The 18612-nt window shown below is 39.4% G+C and overlaps 1 protein-coding gene across 6 annotated transcripts in view; it reads right to left on the bottom strand.

Annotated features, from left to right (window-relative positions):
• The window catches only part of CENPJ (centromere protein J), a 74373-nt gene that overhangs the window by 54094 nt on the left and 1667 nt on the right, over window positions 1-18612 (bottom strand). For all 6 annotated transcript variants that reach the window (XR_008374639.1, XM_053563791.1, XM_053563790.1 and 3 more), the window contains exons 2-3: window positions 10284-10789; window positions 4158-4281 (exon numbers count right to left, since the gene is read on the bottom strand). Coding sequence is in view for 5 of the 6 variants with exons in the window: in XM_053563791.1 (XP_053419766.1) it covers window positions 4158-4281; window positions 10284-10718 (559 nt within the window). In the remaining variant the exon portion in view is untranslated. The remainder of the gene's footprint in view (window positions 1-4157; window positions 4282-10283; window positions 10790-18612) is intronic.

Here is an 18612-nt window from a genome sequence, read left to right as displayed (position 1 = left end):
ATTCTATGAGACAAAATGGGAAGTACAATTAGCTTCTGTTGCAGATCAAGATGTGGCTTTGTTATTAACGGCAAGCAAAACTAGCCACTTCTTTTGGGGTTTTGTTTGTTTGTTTGTTTGTTGAAAGTGTCTCACTCTGTTGCCCTGGATAGAGTACTGTGGCGTCATCATAGCTCACAACAACCTCAAACTCTTTGGGTTGAAGCAATCCTCTTGCCTCAGCTTCCTGAGTAACTAGGACTACAGGTGCCCACCACAATCCTCCCACTAACTGTTTTTCTGTTTTTTGTAGGGGCGGGATCTCACTCTTAGCTCAGGCTGGTCTCGAACTCCAGAGCTAAAGCAATACACCTGCCTCAGCCACCCAGCATACTAGCTAGCATTATAGACGTGAGCCACAGCACCAGGCCCAATTATGATTATTTAAATCTGAGTATTTGGCAGACATATTCTTAAAAAGAAAACAAGTGAGCCAATCACTTCAAATAAAATGATTCCAAGTATTTGTTGCCAATAATAAAATTTGAACTTTCAAATAAAAATTTTAAAAAATTTAAATAGCCGGGCGTTGTGGCGAGTGCCTGTAGTCCCAGCTACTCGGGAGGCTGAGGCAAGAGAATCGCTTAAGCCCAGGAGTTGGAGGTTGCTGTGAGCTGTGTGAGGCCACGGCACTCTACCGAGGGCCATAAAGTGAGACTCTGTCTCTACAAAAAAAAAAAAAAAAAAAAAAAAATTTTAAAAAATTTAAATTTTGTCCCCCACCATGAGCTTGAGAGCTCAACAATGTTTTAAAGATGTGATTGGTAGTGATATTGAGTATAATTTGTGATACTGTATGATGAAATATCTGTATGTCAAGATTTTCAAGACCTACATATAACTCATGAACTAATATTTTCCAAATGACCAAAGTATTAGAAAATGGTATCAAAAAAATCAATTCAAGGCTAGGCACAGTGGCTCACACCTATAATCCTAGCACTTTGACAAACCAAGGCAGGAGGATCCCTTGAGCTCAGGAGTTCCAGACTAGCCTGAGCAAGAGTGAGACCCTGTCTCTACTAAAAATAGAAAAACTACGTGGGTGTTGTGGCATGTATGTGTAGTTGCAGCAACTTGGGTAGCTGAAGCAAGAGGATCGCTTGAGCCCCGGAGTTGAGGTTTTATGAGCTGTGATGACATGGCACTCTAACCTGGGCAACAGACTGAGAGTCTGTCTCAAAAAGAAAAAAAAAAATCCATTCAAAATGTCAAGATATCAAACATACACAGTGGCCATAAAATTCGTGTTCGTGTTGCACACGAATTTTATGGGCACCCTGTATTTAATACTGTATTTTAATTTAGTAATTATATTATCTATTAAGTATATTTAATGTAATTAGAGTACATACTAAAAGTTCATAAATACAGTTTCAGATTCCATAACTGCTAAGAAATAACTACTTGTTAAGGTACAGTATCAAAAAAGAATAGCCATAAGTACTGAAAAGGCTATTAAAATACTCTTCTCAGCCAGGCGTGCTGGCTCACGCCTATAATCTGAGCACTCAGGGAGGCTAAGATGTGTACAAAGCCTGAACTCAGGAGTTCAAGACCAGCCTGAGCAAGAACAGCACCCCATCTCTACTAAAAATAAAACAAAATTAGCTGGGAGTTGTGGAGGGCACCTATAGTCCCAGCTACTTAGAAGGCTGAGGCAAAAGAATCTCTTGTGCCCAAGAGTTTGAAGTTGCTATAAGCTATGATGATGCCATAGCACTCTACCCAGGGTGACAGAGTGAGACTCTGTCCCAAAAAGTAAATAAATAAAATCAAATAAATTTTAAAAAATAAAAATAAAATACTTTTTTCCAATTATATGTGTGTGTGTATATACATATATGTATATATATATATCTACGTGAAGCTTAAATTTTTTCATATACCAAAACTTCAAGAGACTGAATGCAAAAGTAGATATGAGAATCAGCTAAGTTCTTTTAAGCCAGGAGTTAGAGACTTTCAAATATAATGCCATTTTTCTCAACTGACGTTTTTGTTTTAGAAAAGATGTTTTAATTAAAAATGTAGCTTATGACAACATGTAATTGGTTTATTATTTTAAGTGAACTAGTATTTCAATGTTTTAATTTCTAGTACAGTAAATTATTAACAAATATAGCCACATACCAAAAGTTCTTTGGGGCTCTCAATAATTTAAGAGTGCTTTGGGCCCTGAGACCAAAATGATGAAAACCACCCTCCCAAAGCAAACTGCTCCATGACTGAATAGGGCTAGTTCTTATATTAATACTTTGATATCTGCTTCCCTGTCACTTCACCACAGTGCTGGTTATACCTTAAATATCATTGCTGGTATTTAAGTATCTTGATTATTCTTTTTATGTATTCCACAAGGTAACCTCAAACCATTCAATTATTTTAAGATTTAAATGGTTTAACACACTACATGTTCTCTATATTCTGCAAGATAAACACCCAAATTTCCTAAGCCATTCTTCCCTTGCAATTTCTTATGACCACCACCCACCCCGCCTCTGCACCTAGCCACAATCTTTACACTCATTTGCCAGTGACTTTTCTTCTTTGTATTCTCAATGCCCAACACAATCTCTGAATAGAATAGCACTGTCTTGAATCAGTAAATGTGTCTCTTAAAAGTGGCTCACACCTGTAATCCTAGCACTCTGGGAAGCTGAGGTGGGTGCACTGCCCTGAGTTCACAGGTCTCAGACTAGCCTGACCAAGAGTGAGACCTGATCTCTAAAAATAACTGGGCATTGTGGCGAGCGACTATAGTCCCAGCTACTTGGGAGGCTGAGGCAAGAGAATCACGTGAGCCCAAGAGTTGGAGGTTGCTGTGAGCTATGACACTACAGTGCTCTACCAAGGGTGACAAAGTGAGACTCTGTCTAAAAAAAAAAAGGTAGTACCAAAAAACAAACATATTGCTCTAGCTTACTTTCAAATTCAAACTGTGGGACAGAATCCATTAGTAATTTTATTATCAGATGTTACCAGGCATGACTGGCATATTTTTAAAATGACACAGAATTAAACAAAATAAATAATATTGTTACTATATGCCAACAATACCAATAAAGATTGAACATAAAATTTGTTATCATAACTCATGATTTTAAACGTTTCATTACTATGCCGTGTGGTCAAAAAGTTTTCAAACCACTGCCACAGATTACATTTCAACAGTTTTTTCCCTGGTTAGTACATGATGTTTTCTGTTAATTGATATAGCATACAACAGAATTCTGTCACCTACTTCCACAGAATATATGTTGGATATGGTTCTTCAGCTGAGCAGAGTGACTCCTACACATAGTATTTACTTTTATGATACCAAACAGATTTCATTCATCAGGCAGGGGGTGGATATAAATAGATGTCAGTCAAATTTGGCTTTCCTTCCACTAAGCCTTTTTATTTTTAAACAAACAAACATGAATGCCTTTAAGCAGGAAAGGCACACTTCTGAACGCCACAGCTCTTACCGGTCCTAGTTATATTACACCACCACCATTTCACTTGACTGGCCTCTAAAGAAATTGGAGTTTAAGGCTCGGCGCCTCTGGCTCAAGCGGCTAAGGCCCCAGCCACATACACCTGAGCTGGTGGGTTCGAATCCAGCCCAGACCCACCAAACAATGATGTCTGCAACCAAACAATAGCTGGACGCTGTGGCAGGCACCTGTAGTCCCAGCTACTTGGGAGGCAGAGGCAGGAGACTCACTTGAGCCCAGGAGGTGGAGACTGCTATGAGCTGTGATGCCACAGCACTCTACTCAGGGTGACAGCTTGAGGCTGTGTCTCAAAAAAAAAAAAAGAAAGAAATTGGAGTTTATAACATATGCTAAAAGAATGACGGAAATAATCAGAAGTTACCTTTCTAAAGGTAAGAAATATGCATAACTGTCTCTCAAGGTACAGAATCCCTTTAGCCGGGCGTTGTGGCGGGCGCCTGTAGTCCCAGCTACTCGGGAGGCTGAGGCAACAGAATTGCCTAAGCCCAGGAGTTGGAGCTTGCTGTAAGCTGTGCGACGCCATGGCACTCTACCGAGGGCAATAAAGTGAAACTCTGTCTCTACAAAAAAAAAAAAAAAAAAAAGGTACAGAATCCCTGTGTAAGCCAAGCATACCTGGAAGTGTGTGATGCCCAGACACCATGGTGAGTAGTTTCTCTTGTTCTTCCATAAATCTTTGCAGTTGCTCTAACTGTTGCTTCTTCAGTTGTTTCTGCTTCTTCTGCTGTATTTCCTTAAGCTTTTTAAATATAATATTAACTTTATTAAACCAATTTTACATTTCTCATGTCTCTTACATTTATCTTAATCCCTCCCATTTCATCATATATTCCCTGATAAAAACTATCAGAGATGGAGCGGGGAGTGGAGACAAGATGGCTGACTGAAGCCAGCTTTCCACAGAGGCTCCATTCCAGAAGGAGAGTTAAAGGACAGAAATTTAGCAAGTAACCGGGAGGATTAGAGCTGCGCCAAGAGAGAAGATTGAAGAACACACATCAACCCTGCTGAGGTGAGCTGAGATCCCAAGGATACAAAGATGAGACTTCAACCCAGAGTAACTGTTTCACTAGGGTTGGACAGAGACCAGCTAAAAACAAGACAGAGCCACTTAGACCCACCACACCAAACAGGTCCCCAGTTTATCAGGCTATAGCACTGTACGGGTCCTTGGCAAAGCTCCAGGGGAAAAGTCAAACAGTGTAAAATAATCATGGGGTGGAATCAGCCGAAAAACTCTGGTAACATGAATAACCAGAGTAGATCAATCCCCCAAAGGAAAGATATGGCAGATGTAACAGAAGATCCCATTCATAAACAGATGGCCAAGATGTCAGAAATCGAATTCAGAATTTGGATTGCAAACAAGATTAATAGAATGGAGGAAAATTTGGAATTAGAAATTCGAGGAGCAATTCAAAAGTTGGAATTAGAAATTCAAGAAGAGGGCGGCGCCTGTGGCTCAGTGAGTAGGGCGCCCGTCCCATATGCCGAGGGTGGCGGGTTCAGACCCAGCCCCGGCCAAACTGCAACAGAAAAATAGCCAGGCGTTGTGGCGTGCGCCTGTAGTCCCAGCTGCTCGGGAGGCTGAGGCAAGAGAATCGCGTAAGCCCAAGAGTTAGAGGTTGCTGTGAGCCGTGTGACGCCACGGCACTCTACCCAAGGGCGGTACAGTGAGACTCTGTCTCTACAAAAAAAAAAACAACAACAACAAAAAAAAAAAAAAAAAACAGAAATTCAAGGAGAAATTCAAAAGCTGTCTCAAGAATTCAACAAATTTAAAGACAAAACCCCCAAAGATTTTGACACATTGAAGCAAGAATTTGCAGTCCTCAAAGATCTGAATCCCTCAGAAAAAGAGTGGAGCAAGCAGAAGAAAGGATTTCTGACATTAAAGACAAAGCTTTTCAACACTCACAAACTCTCAAAGAAAAAGAAAAATGGAGAGCAAAAATGGATCATTCTCTCAGAGAGCTCTGGGATAATTTGAAGAAGGCTAATATCCACCTCATTGGAATCCCTGAAAGCGATGAACTGGCTTTGCAAGGCACAGAGGCCCTTCTCCATGAAATTATGAAAGAGAATTTTCCAGACATGCCAAGAGATTCTGAAATTCAGATAGCAGACAGTTTCAGAACCCCAGCACGACTCAATCCGAATAAGAATCCCTCAGATACATCATAATTAACTTCACTAAAGTTAATATGAAGGAGAAAATTCTGAAAGAACCCAGAAGAAAGAAAACCATTACCTACAAAGGGAAGAATATTAGAATGACTGCAGATCTCTCCGCTGAAACTTTTCAAGCCAGAAGAGGGTGGTCAGCGACTTTTAATCTCCTAAAACAAAATAACTTTCAAGCCCAGATCCTGTATCTAGCTAAACTGAGTTTCATTTATGAGGGAGAAATTAAATACTTTAATGACACTCATATGTTGAAGAAATTTGCCATAACCAAACCAGCTCTTCAGAATATTCTCAGACCTATCCTCCATAATGACCAGCACCAGACTTATCAATATTCTCCATTAATGTGAACGACTTAAACTGTCCTCTAAAGAGGCACAGGTTGGCTGACTGGATACAAAAACTCAGGCCAGATACTTGCGCATACAAGAATCACATCTTACCTTAAAAGATAAATATAGACTCAGGGTGAAAGGATGGTTGTCCATATGTCAGGCAAATAGTAATCAGAAAAAAGCAGGTGTTGCAATTCTATTTGCAGATACAATAGGCTTTAAACCAACAAAAGTAAGGAAGGATAAGAATGGTCACTTCATATTTGTTAAGGGTAATACTCAATATGATGAGATTTCAATTATTAATATCTATGCACCCAACCAGAATGTGCCTCAATTAACAGGAGAAACTCAACAGACATGAACATCTTGATTACCTCCAGCTCCATAATAGTCGAAGATTTTAACACTCCTTTGACAGTGTTGGATAGATCCTCCAATAAGAAGCTGAGCAAAGACATTTTAGATTTAAACCTAACCATCCAACATTTGGATTTAGCAGACATCTACAGAACATTTCATCCCAACAAAACTGAATACACATAATTCTCATCAGCCCACGGAACATAACTCCAAAATCGATCACATCTTAGGTCACAAGTCTAACCTCAGTAAAGCTAAAGGAATAGAAATTGTTCCTTGCATCTTCTCAGACCACCATGGAATAAAAGTTGAACTCAGTAACAACAGTAATCTGCATACTCATACAAAAACATGGAAGTTAAATAACCTTATGCTAAATGATACCTGGGTCATAGATGAAATTAAGAAGGAAACTGCCAATTTTTTTGGAACAAAACGACAATGAAGACACAAATTATCAGAACCTCTGGGATACCACAAAGGCAGTCCTAAGAGGGAAATTTATAGCACTGCAAGCCTTCCTCAAGAGAATGGAAAGAGAGGAAGTTAACAATTTAATGGGATATCTCAAGCAACTAGAAAAGGAAGAATATTCCAACCCTAAACCCAGTAGAAGAAATAACCAAAATTAGAGCAGAATTAAATGAAATTGAAAACAAAAGAATTAACAACAGATCAATCAATCAAAAAGTTGGTTTTTTTAAAAGGTCAACAAAAGACATAAACCTCTGGCTAACCTAACCAGGAAAAACAGTAAAATCTCTAATTTCATCAATCAGAAATGACAAAGACAAAATGACAGACTCCTCAGAAATTAAAAAAAATCCTTAATGAATATTACAAGAAACTTTATTCTCAGAAATATGAAAATCTGAAGGAAACTGACCAATACTTGAAAGCAAGTCACCTTCCAAGACTTAGCCAGAATCAAGTGGAAATGTTGAACAGGTCTATATCAAGTTCTGAAATAGCATCAACCATACAAAATCTCCCTAAAAAGAAAAGCCCAGGACCAGATGGCTTCATGTCAGAATTCTACCAAACCTTTAAAGAGGAACTAGTACCTATATTACTCAACCTGTTCCAAAATACAGAAAAAGAAGGAAGACTACCCAACTTGTTCTATGAAGCAAACATCACCCTGATCCCCAAACCAGGAAAAGAACCAACAAGAAAAGAAAATTATAGACCAATATCACTAATGAATATAAATGCAAAAATATTCAACAAGATCCTAACAAACAGAATCCAGCAACACATCAAACAAATTATACCTCATGACCAAGGTGGTTTTTTCCCAGGGTCTCAAGGCTGGTTCAATATCCATAAATGTATAAATATAATTCAGCACATAAACAAATTAAAAAACAAAGACCATATGATTCTCTCAACTGATGCAGAAAAAGCTTTTGATAATATCCAGCATCCCTTCATGATCAGAACACTTAAGAAAATTGGTATAGAAGGGACATTTCTTGTTCTTTTTTTTTTTTTTTTTTTGCAGTTTTTGGCCAGGGCTGGGCTTGAACCCACCACCTCTGGCATATGGGACCAGCGCCCTACTCCTCTGAGCTACAGGCGCCGCCCTAGAAGGGACATTTCTTAAACTGATAGAGGCCATCTACAGCAAACCCACAGCCAATATCCTATTGAATGGAGTTAAATTGAAATCATTTCCACTCAGATCAGGAACCAGACAAGGTTGCCCATTGTCCCCCATGCTCTTTAACATTGTAATGGAAGTTTTAGCCACTACAATTAGGGAAGAAAAGGCGATCAAGGGTATCCATGTAGGTCAGAAGAGATCAAACTGACACTCTTTGCAGATGATATGATTGTGTATCTGGAAAACACCAGGGATGCTACTACAAAACTCTTAGAAGTGATCAAGGAATACAGCAGTGTCTCAGGTTACAAAATCAACATTCATAAATCAGTAGCCTTTATACATACCAACAATAGTCAAGTTGAAAAAAACAGTTAAGGACTCTATTCCATTCACAGTAGTGCCAAAGAAGATGAAATATTTTGGAGTTTATCTAACAAAGGATGTAAAAGATCTCTATAAAGAGAATTATGAAACTCTAAGAAAAGAAATAGTTGAAAATGTTAACAAATGGAAAAACATACCATACTCATGGACTGGGAAGAATCAACATTGTTAAAATGTCCATATTACCCAAAGCAATATACAATTTTAATGTAATCCCTATTAAAGCTCCACTGTCATACTTTAAAGATCTTGCAAAAATACTTGATTTTATATGGAATCAGAAAAAAACCTCAAACAGCCAAGACATTACTCAGAAATAGCAGGAGGAATCAAGCTACCAGACCTCAGACTATACTATAAATCAATAGTGATCAAAACAGCATGGTACTGGCACAAAAACAGAGAGGTAAATGTATGGAACAGAATACAGAACCAAGACATGAACCCAGCTACCTACCATTATTTGATCTTTGACAAGCCAATTAAAAACATTCAGTGGGGAAAAGATTCCCTATTTAACAATGGTGCTGGGTGAACTGACTGGCATTCTGTAGAAGACTGAAACTCGACCCACACCATTCACCATTAACTAAGATAGACTCTCACTGGATTAAAGATTTAAACTTAAGACATGAAATTATAAAAATACTAGAAGAGAGTGCAGGGAAAACTCTTGAAGAAATTGGCCTGGGTGAATATTTTATGAGGAGGACCCCCGGGGCAATTGAAGCAGCTTCAAAAATACACCACTGGGACCTGATCAAACTAAAAAGCTTCTGCACAGCCAAGAACACAGTAAGTAAAGCAAGCAGACAGCTCTCAGAATGGGAGAAGGTATTTGCAGGTTATGTCTCCGACAAAGGTTTATCCACAGAGAACGCAAACGTATAAGCAAGAAAAGAACTTGTGATCCCATCGCAGGCTGGGCAAGGTACTTGAAGAGAAACTTCTCTGAAGAAGACAGTCGCATGGCCTACAGACATATGAAAAAATGCTTCATCATCCTTACTCATTAGAGAAATGCAAATCAAAACTACTTTGAGATATCACCTAACTCCAGTAAGATTAGCCCATATCACAAAATCCCAAGACCAGGGATGTTGGCGTGGATATGGAGAAAAGGAAATACTTCTACACTGCTGGTGGGAATGCAAATTAATACATTCCTTTTGGAAAGATGTTTGGAGAACACAATAACTAAGAAAATGCCAGGAAGGCTATGTTAACCAGTGTGATGAAAATACGTCAAATGGTCTATAAAATCAGTGTATGGTGCCCCATGATCGCATTAATGTACACAGCTATTATTTAATAATAAAATTAAATTTAAAAAAAACTTTCAGAGAGGGGTCCATCAATAACTAAATGTGCCATTAAAACTCTTAAATCCAATTCCTTATGAAGGAAATCATATGGACTATCTCAAGTAAGAAAACAGAAAAGGCCATATATATCCTTTAATTCTTAAAAAAAAAGGGTATCAGAACATCCACCTTGTCAAATATTTCTAACATAGTTTTTACAAACTGGGATAGCAACTTAAAGATAAAAAGTTATCTTATAGCCTGAACATTAAATACAGGTGGCGTCTGTGGCTCAAAGGAATAGGGCACCGGCCCCATATACCAGAGGTGGTGGGTTCAAACCCAGCCCTGGCCAAAAACAGCAAAAACTGCAAACAAACAAACAAAAAAATACATTTTAATGTTTCACAGTACACAAAAGGCAAAATCTGGTATTTTGGGGATTTAGAGAAAAGGGGAAGAAACAAGAGGATCCAAAACAGATCTTTACTATATAAACAGAAACCTGAAATAAAATAAATACATATTAGGCCAAATTCTACTGTATATATATATATACCTGTTCAAGTTTTTTAAAAAGTGTGTCTTTGTAAGTCACTTCTTTGAATTCACTTGTAAGATCTGAGATGAAATCATGTTTGTTCTCTTCTTGGTGTCCAGGAGTATCCTCACAGGCTGTTATTTGAGGTCCCTTTTTAATTAATGGAAAAACCATATGGGTTTCAGATTTATCTGGCTGTAGCTTGTAAGGGCTGTTAGACTCCAACCTCTGTTCTTCATAAAGTGAATCTTCTTCAGTTATAAAGCTGAAGCTATTAGAAAAATGTGGCGCTTTAATAGGAAAGTTGGTAGAAGCTGCTCTCTTTTCTTCATTTGCTTCCGAAATAGGAAATTCACGATTTAATATGACTCCAGCACGAGAAGGATTGGCCATCCACTGGGCTAAGAAGTTCTGCCCACTGCTTAACTCAGAAGACGCTGGCATCAGGAACATTTTAGTCTACTGACACTACTGTATTTAAATAAAGTACAATAAAGTACAGAAGGGCCACTAATTTCCAACACCTGTAGACAAAGATAGCCAATAAAAAATATTAAAGCTATTGAATATACTACCCAAAATGAACCCAAACTTCAACCCATCATGAAAATTTATTCAGTATATCATATACAGCATGAACATTTACTTAATTATTTCATATCAAGACTTTAACCAGTAAAGCAACTGGGCACTAAGCTACATGGGGCTTGGGGGGGGTCTTAAAAATACCAAAATGGAGTGTATCAAAAACCTAAGATCCCTTCTGATCTATTACAATTACCAATGATTTTATACAAGTGCGAGATCAATTGAACTAAACAAAAAAACTCACCAAAAACATCTACTATCGGTGTCAGATATCACCCACACTTAAGCACTTTTCTGCGTCTGGCCCTGGTCTGGCACTGCTTCTTTGCCTAACCAGGTAATCCATTTTCTCCCAAGTTCCAGAACAAAAGTCATTACCACCACCCACAGCTTTTCCTGCCACTGCTTCCTCACTGCCTCCCTTCTAACCCCTCACCCACCAGGCAGCCCCTCATTTGTATTCCTAGAGATAATATAGTGACATCATTCTTTTAGCATTTATCTCATTATAAATGGTATTTTGCTTCCATGTTCATATTCTACCAACCTGTAAGGAGATCCCTTAAGATATCTGTGTATTCACTACTGACTAGAACCATGCCTGACAGGATAAATTTGACAAATGTTTGTTAAAATTAAGTTAAAATAAATCAGAACTACTCCTGTGTTTACTGCAGCACTACTAACAGAAGCTAAAATTTGGAATCAACCCAAGTGTACATCAACAGATGAACAGATAAAGAAAATGTGGTGCATATATACTATGGAATACTATTCAGTCATAAAAAAGAATGAAATCCTACCATCTGCAACAACATGGATGAAATTGGATAACATATGATAAGTCAAACAAGCCAAGCACAGAAAGACAAATCTCACATGTTCTCACTCATATGTGGAAGCTAACTATTAAAAAAATAGATTTCAGGGCGGCGCCTGTGGCTCAGTGAGTAGGGCGCCGGCCCCATATGCCGAGGGTGGCGGGTTCAAACCCAGCCCCGGCCAAACTGCAACCAAAAAATAGCCGGGCGTTGTGGCGGGCGCCTGTAGTCCCAGCTACTCGGGAGGCTGAGGCAAGAGAATCGCGTAAGCCCAGGAGTTGGAGGTTGCTGTGAGCCGTGTGACGCCACGGCACTCTACCTGAGGGCGGTACATGAGACTCTGTCTCTACAAAAAAAAAAAAAAATAGATTTCAGGGCGGCACCTGTGGCTCAATGGAGTAGGGCGATGGCCCCATATGCTGGAGGTGGCAGCAACCAAAAAAAAAAAAAAATAGATTTCATAGAGACAGAGGGTAAAATGATAGTTACCAGAAGCCGGTAGCAAAGGGGAGGGGATATAGAATGGGGATGATTAATAGGCACAAAAATAGTTAGATAACTGATAGAATGAACAATATTTGATAATACAACAGAGACTATAGTTAGACAATAAGTTAGGGTATACTTTAAAATTACAAAAATAGTAGAATTAGAATGTTTGTAACACAAAAAAATAATAACTGCTTGAGGTGATATACCAATTACCCTGATTTGATTATTAAACCTTGTATGCCTGTATCAAAATATCACATACACCCTATCAATACTATATATAACTATTATGCACCCATGATAATTAAAAATAAATAAAATAATAAATCAGAACTAACGTTAAATTGAAAATACATTTTATATTATAAAGTATTCTTTGTGTCCAATGTTTGACAAAAAATTACATTGACTCATGTCATAGAAGAGCCACTCTATGAAATATCAAACTTTAACCAAATTCTTCGTAATACTTTGCCACTGTGACATAGATATACTTAAAGAAGACATTATAGAGAATATAAGCTGTATATCTGATTTCATAAAACTAACATTTTTTGAATTCTTACTCCGTGCCAAATACTGTTTTAAGCTCGGGGTACATAGTTCATAAATCAGTCTGGCTGGGAAAATACACACAAGTAAATTTTATAGTATGTTAAATACTAATAAATGCTAATGTGAAAAATAAAAGCCACATGGGGAAAGGACGTTACAAGTGTAGACAGGGCAGACAATGAAGGCCTCACTTAGAGGGTAAAATTGGTAGGAGTCAGTGGACTACTTGAGCTCAGGAGTTGGAGACCAGCCTGAGCAAGAATGAGATGTCATCTCTACTAAAAATAGAAAAAACTAGCTAGGCATACTGGCCAACACCTATACTCCCAGCTACTTGGAAGGCTGAGGCAAAGAGGTTCTCTTGAGCCCAGGAGTTTGAGGTTGCTGTACGCTATGACGCCACGGTACCCCAACCAGGGTGACAGAGCAAGATTCTGTCTCAAAAAAAAAAGAAAAAGAGAGAGAGAGCGTAAAATTAAGGAGCAGAAAGAGTACAGGATGCATGTTGTGCAGCTATCAGGGGTAGAGTAACTCAGTCACCCAGACACCCCAACACCTCATTCCTCCAGAAACTCCCTATTCTCAAAACCCCCTCACCATTTGAATTCTCTAGGAATAATCTCTTTTTGTTTAAACCTATCATATCACTCACCACAAGAAGCCCCAGGTTGCTGAGTCACCCTTCATCTCTTACACTCTAATCCCCATGCCTCCATTCTGCCTCCATTTCCCAAGCATCCCCAACACCAGTATACTCACTGTCCAGCATCAGCAAAATCCCCTATTATTCTCAACCTCTTCTTGTAGAATTCATTCATCTCCCCAGAACACTTGTTCCTATGGGGCCCATACCCTTGAAGCATTGGGCCTGGGGGTAGAACATGTGTGCTTATTCTTCTTTTCTCCTTCTGGATTATTTTCTCTTCCTCCACCATAAAATTTAAGCAATTTTGAATTTCATATGACCAGACTATACAACCTACTTCCCACCTTTTATTGTCTACCAACTTCCAGAGATCACTTAGGATCCTCCCCTTCATTCCTTAAAATTTCCTGGCTGAGCAATGGAATAATTAAAGCTGCCATCCACTGAAATGGGGAAGACTGGGGATAAAACAGGTTTGGGGAGTGAGAGACCAAGAGTTGAATTTAGGACATCTTAAGATGTCTATCAGACATTCAGATGTAGGCATGGGGGCAACTGGATACACAGGAATAGAATTCACAGAAGAGGCCAAGGTTGTGAAGTATAAATTTGGGCATTGGATGAGATCACTACGGGGTTGAGGGTTGACAAAAAAAAAAAAAAGAGGTAAAAGGTATAGTGTACTTGAAGCCAAGAGATGAAAAGTGTTTTAAGGAGGGAAGAGCCATGTTAAATGCTGTTAATAGACATAGGGTGAAAAGAGCTGAGAACTAACCTCTGTATTTGGCAAAGCAAAGATCAAGAGAACTTCAATTGAGAGCAGTTGGGAGGTAGGGGGCAAAAACTTGAACGCAGAGGATGGATGAAAGAGTAAAAAATTGAAGACAGTGGGAGCACTGCTAACTCTTTCCAGATTTGTTACAAAGGGAAGGAAATAGCAGCTGCAAAGAGAAGTAAGCTGAAGAGGGATTTTTTTTTTTCCACAGCAGGAGAAATAAATGTATGTTTGCAGCCTGATGAGGATGGAAAGTAGAAGAACTGCTATATCCACATCCTTGAAGAGAGAAGAGGGTATCTAGCACTGAAGTGCCTTACGCTATTTTTCAAATACAACCTAGACTTTAATTTTATCAGTATGATACAGCAAAATATATGTAACCAAAGGGAAATGAAAAATGTAAATTTGGAGGCAAATAAACGTGTTTAGCTTCACACTTAAGGTGTCTAGAAAACATACAAAAGATAAAACAGAGAAAGAAATACAGATGCCAAACACTGAAATATGCTCACCTTTGCACCACTGAATAAACAAATTAATAGTAAAAACATGGCTCGGCGCCTGTAGCTCAGTGAGCAGGGCACCAGCCACATACACTGAGGTTGGCGGGTTCAAGCCTGGCCCAGGCCTGCTAAACAACGACAACTACAACAAAAAAAATAGCGGGGCGTTGTGGCAGACACCTGTAGACCCTGCTATTTGGGGAGGCTGAGGCAAGAAAAATCACTTAAGCCCAAGAGTTTGAGGTTGCTGTGAGTTGTGACACCACTCTACCAAGTTGTGACACCACTCTACCAGAGTAAGACTGTCTCAAAAACAAAAGTAAAAACATACCATTTTCCCCATACTGGCTTGGAAAAGAATAAAAAAGGAAGGAAAATATGAACTCTTTCATGAAATATTTCTTGGATAGCCGGGCGTTGTGGCGGGCGCCTGTAGTCCCAGCTACTTGGGAGGCTGAGGCAAGAGAATCGCTTAAGCCCAGGAGTTGGAGGTTGCTGTGAGCTGTGTGAGGCCACGGCACTCTACCGAGGGCCATAAAGTGAGACTCTGTCTCTACAAAAAAAAAAAAAAAAAAAGAAATATTTCTTGGGCATACTAACTGGTACATCATTTTGGAGGATAATATGAAAATAGTGAAAGTAGCATATTGTCCTCCAAAATGTTCTAAAATATTTTTCTATTAAGGAAACTTGATTCTTTGGGTAAGACTACGTTTCCCCTTAACCAATGCATGAGGCAACGTCAGTGTGCATCATCTCCCAGACTACACAAAAACATGTCTACAATCTAGTCAGACCAATGGACACATTTGGTTTGAATAACTTTTTTCAACATATGGATGTAACTTTCTTAATGTGTTATTTGAAGAGCTTATGCAAACACTACAAGTTATAGTGATCCCACTTAAGGTATAATTGGTATTTAATTGTCTTGGTCCACTTTCTGTTGCTGTAACAGAATACCATAGACTGGGTAATTTATGAAAAGTGTATTTATTTATTGATTTATTGATTTTTATCATCTAGTTTGTCAGTACAACTAACAAAACATTTTTAAATAATTGTGAACAGGATGTATGCTTGTACCTTTGGCCAGCAATAGGTAAGAAAAGCTTGGAAAGAAAAAAGAGGGGGAGAAAACCATTTTTAGATGAAGAGAAAATTAGCCTCCTGGTGTGCTAGGAAATAACCAATTTCAAAACTGTAAAATATTGCAAGTACTTTTCTTTAGCTAGATATGAAGGGTACAATATAGGAGACACTGACCAATAACTAATTTAGGTATGTTTTATCTCAAAGATGTTCTAACTTGAATTCTAAACCTTAAAAACTAAACCTATAGCATAGATGTTTTCAAACCTTTTTTTTTTTTGCAGTTTTTGGCCAGGGCTGGGCTTGAACCCGCCACCTCCGGCACATGGGGCCAGCGCCCCATTCCTTTGAGCCACAGGTGCCGCCGTTTTCAAACCTTTTATATCTGATAGAAAAATTTCAACTAGATATGAAAACAGTAGTTTCTATCACAGCAGATGTTATGATATTATAATGTCAAAAAATCTGAATTTAATGGAATTTTTAAGAGACTGTTGTTTCCTGGTTGCTTCATTCCACTGTATGATACACATTCAAAATTCTTGTGCTCTGGCTTGGCGTCTGTGGCTCAAGCGGCTAAGGCGCCAGCCACATACACCTAAGCTGGCGGGTTCAAATCCACCCCAGGCCCGCCAAACAACAATGATGGCTGCAACCAAAAAAAAAAAAAAAAATAGCCAGGCATTGTAGCAGGTGCCTGCAGTCACAGCTAGAGGGAGACTGAGGCAAGAGAATTACTTAAGCCCAGGAGTTGGAGGTTGCTGTGAGCTGTGATGCCACAGCACTGTACCCAGGGTGACAGCTTGAGGCTCTGTATCAAAAAAAAAAAAAATTCTTGTGCTCCATCTTCTCAAGCAGAATCCAGGAATAGTGTCACAGGTAACAGTTGCTAGATTGTCCCGCACATAGGTACAAAGGCTATGAAGCACCACCTTTACAAAATTGTTAAAAGAAACATAAGACAATTATGATACTATTTTAAGCCATTGCTCCCTGGTTGAATTGCTGAAGGATTTTACAAAGGCTTACTATTCTATTAATTGCAACTAAAGATTTTCTTGGAACAAAAGGAATGCTTGCCAACCATTCATAACTAAAGACAAAACTGGCAGTGTGACTTATATTTTCTCACTGTTATCATGCTTTGAGAGCTATGGCCATCCAGGCATAAAAAAAAAAAAAAAAGTTGCCATAAGCAACAATATGAATAAACAATGATGAGTGACAATGACACACAAATATACACTACGTATTTCCATTTATATGAAGTTTAAGAATAGGCAAAATAGGGCGGCGCCTGTGGCTCAAGGAGTAGGGTGCCGGTCCCATATGCCGGACGTGGCGGGTTCAAACCCAGCCCCGGCCAAAAAAAAAAAAAAGAATAGGCAAAATAAATTCACAGTTATAGAAGTCAGATTGGTTATCCAAGATGACAGGGGTTATACTAACTGAGTGAAAAGTTGACCATACAGGGCGGCGCCTGTGGCTCAGTCAGTAGGGCACCGGCCCCATATACTGAGGGTGGCGGGTTCAAACCTGACCCCAGCCGAACTGCAACCAAAAAATGGCCGGGCGTTGTGGCGGGCGCCTGTAGTCCCAGCTGCTCGGGAGGCTGAGGCAAGAGAATCGCTTAAGCCCAGGAGTTGGAGGTTGCTGTGAGCTGTGTGAGGCCATGGCACTCTACCGAGGGCCATAAAGTGAGACTCTGTCTCTACAAAAAAAAAAAAGAAAAGTTGACCATACAAACTGGATTATTCTTGTCATACCCAAGGGTCAAGAAGCTTAGAGGGGGAGCACTCAGGAACATAACACTACTCCAAGAATGTGATTCCCTGCAAATCTGGCTGCTGAAATCCCCTGTTGTAAGCTGAGAGCAGTTTTATCTATAGCTGCTGAAATAACTTGCTGCAACTTTAAGATTATAACCCAATTATAACCTAAGAATATGGGGAAGGGGGAGAGGGAGGGGAGGGAATGGTGAGGATGGACGGAGGGAGGGTGATTGGTGGGATTACACCTGCGGTGCATCTTACAAGGGTACATGTAAAACTTAGTAAATGTAGAATATAATTGTCTTAACACAATAACGAAGAAAATGCCGGGAAGGCTGTGTTAACCAGTGTGATGAAAATGTGTTAAACTGTTTGTAAAACCAGTGTATGGTGCCCCATGATCGCATTAATGTACATGCTATGATTTAATATTAAAAAAAAAAGACTACTTTGCCCATTGCCATCACCCACCAAACTTGCTAGCTCCCTAGAATCTTTTTTTTTTTTTTTTTTTGTAGAGACAGAGTCTCATTTTACCAACCTCAGTAGAGGGCCATGATGTCACAGGACTCACAGCAACCTCCAGCTCTTGGGCTTTCGCGATTCTCCTGCCTCAGCCTCCAGAGCAACTGGGACTACAAGCGCCCGCTACAACGCCCGGCTATTTTTTGGTTGCAGTTCAGCGGGGCTGGGTTTGAACCTGTCACCCTCTGTATATGGGGCCAGCACCCTACTCACTGAGCCACAGGCGCCACCCGCTCCCTAGAATCTTACTAGAGCCAATAAGGTTTCCCAAAGAGATGGGGAGCACCTGTGGCTCAAAGGAGTAGGCCGCCAACCCCATATACCGGAGGTGGTGGGTTCAAACCCAGCCCTGACCAAAAAATGCAAAAAAAAGGTTTCTCAAAGAACACTATGTAACATTTGTCTTTTTTTTTATAAAACCTCCAATCTTCTCTTTGTTCTTCAGACATACTGAAGACCACTTTGGTCTCCATGTATGCCCCACACTGCAATCCTTCCCAAATAATATGCTGAATGTAGAGATTTGTCTCTACATTTTTATTTTGACTTGGACAACTGAGAAAGTCAGTACGTAG

This window comes from Nycticebus coucang, chromosome 15, assembly GCF_027406575.1.
Source record: "Nycticebus coucang isolate mNycCou1 chromosome 15, mNycCou1.pri, whole genome shotgun sequence".
Taxonomy (NCBI): Eukaryota; Metazoa; Chordata; class Mammalia; order Primates; family Lorisidae; genus Nycticebus; species Nycticebus coucang.
Note: the sequence above shows the minus strand (reverse complement) of the source record. Positions and strands in the feature narration are given on the sequence as shown.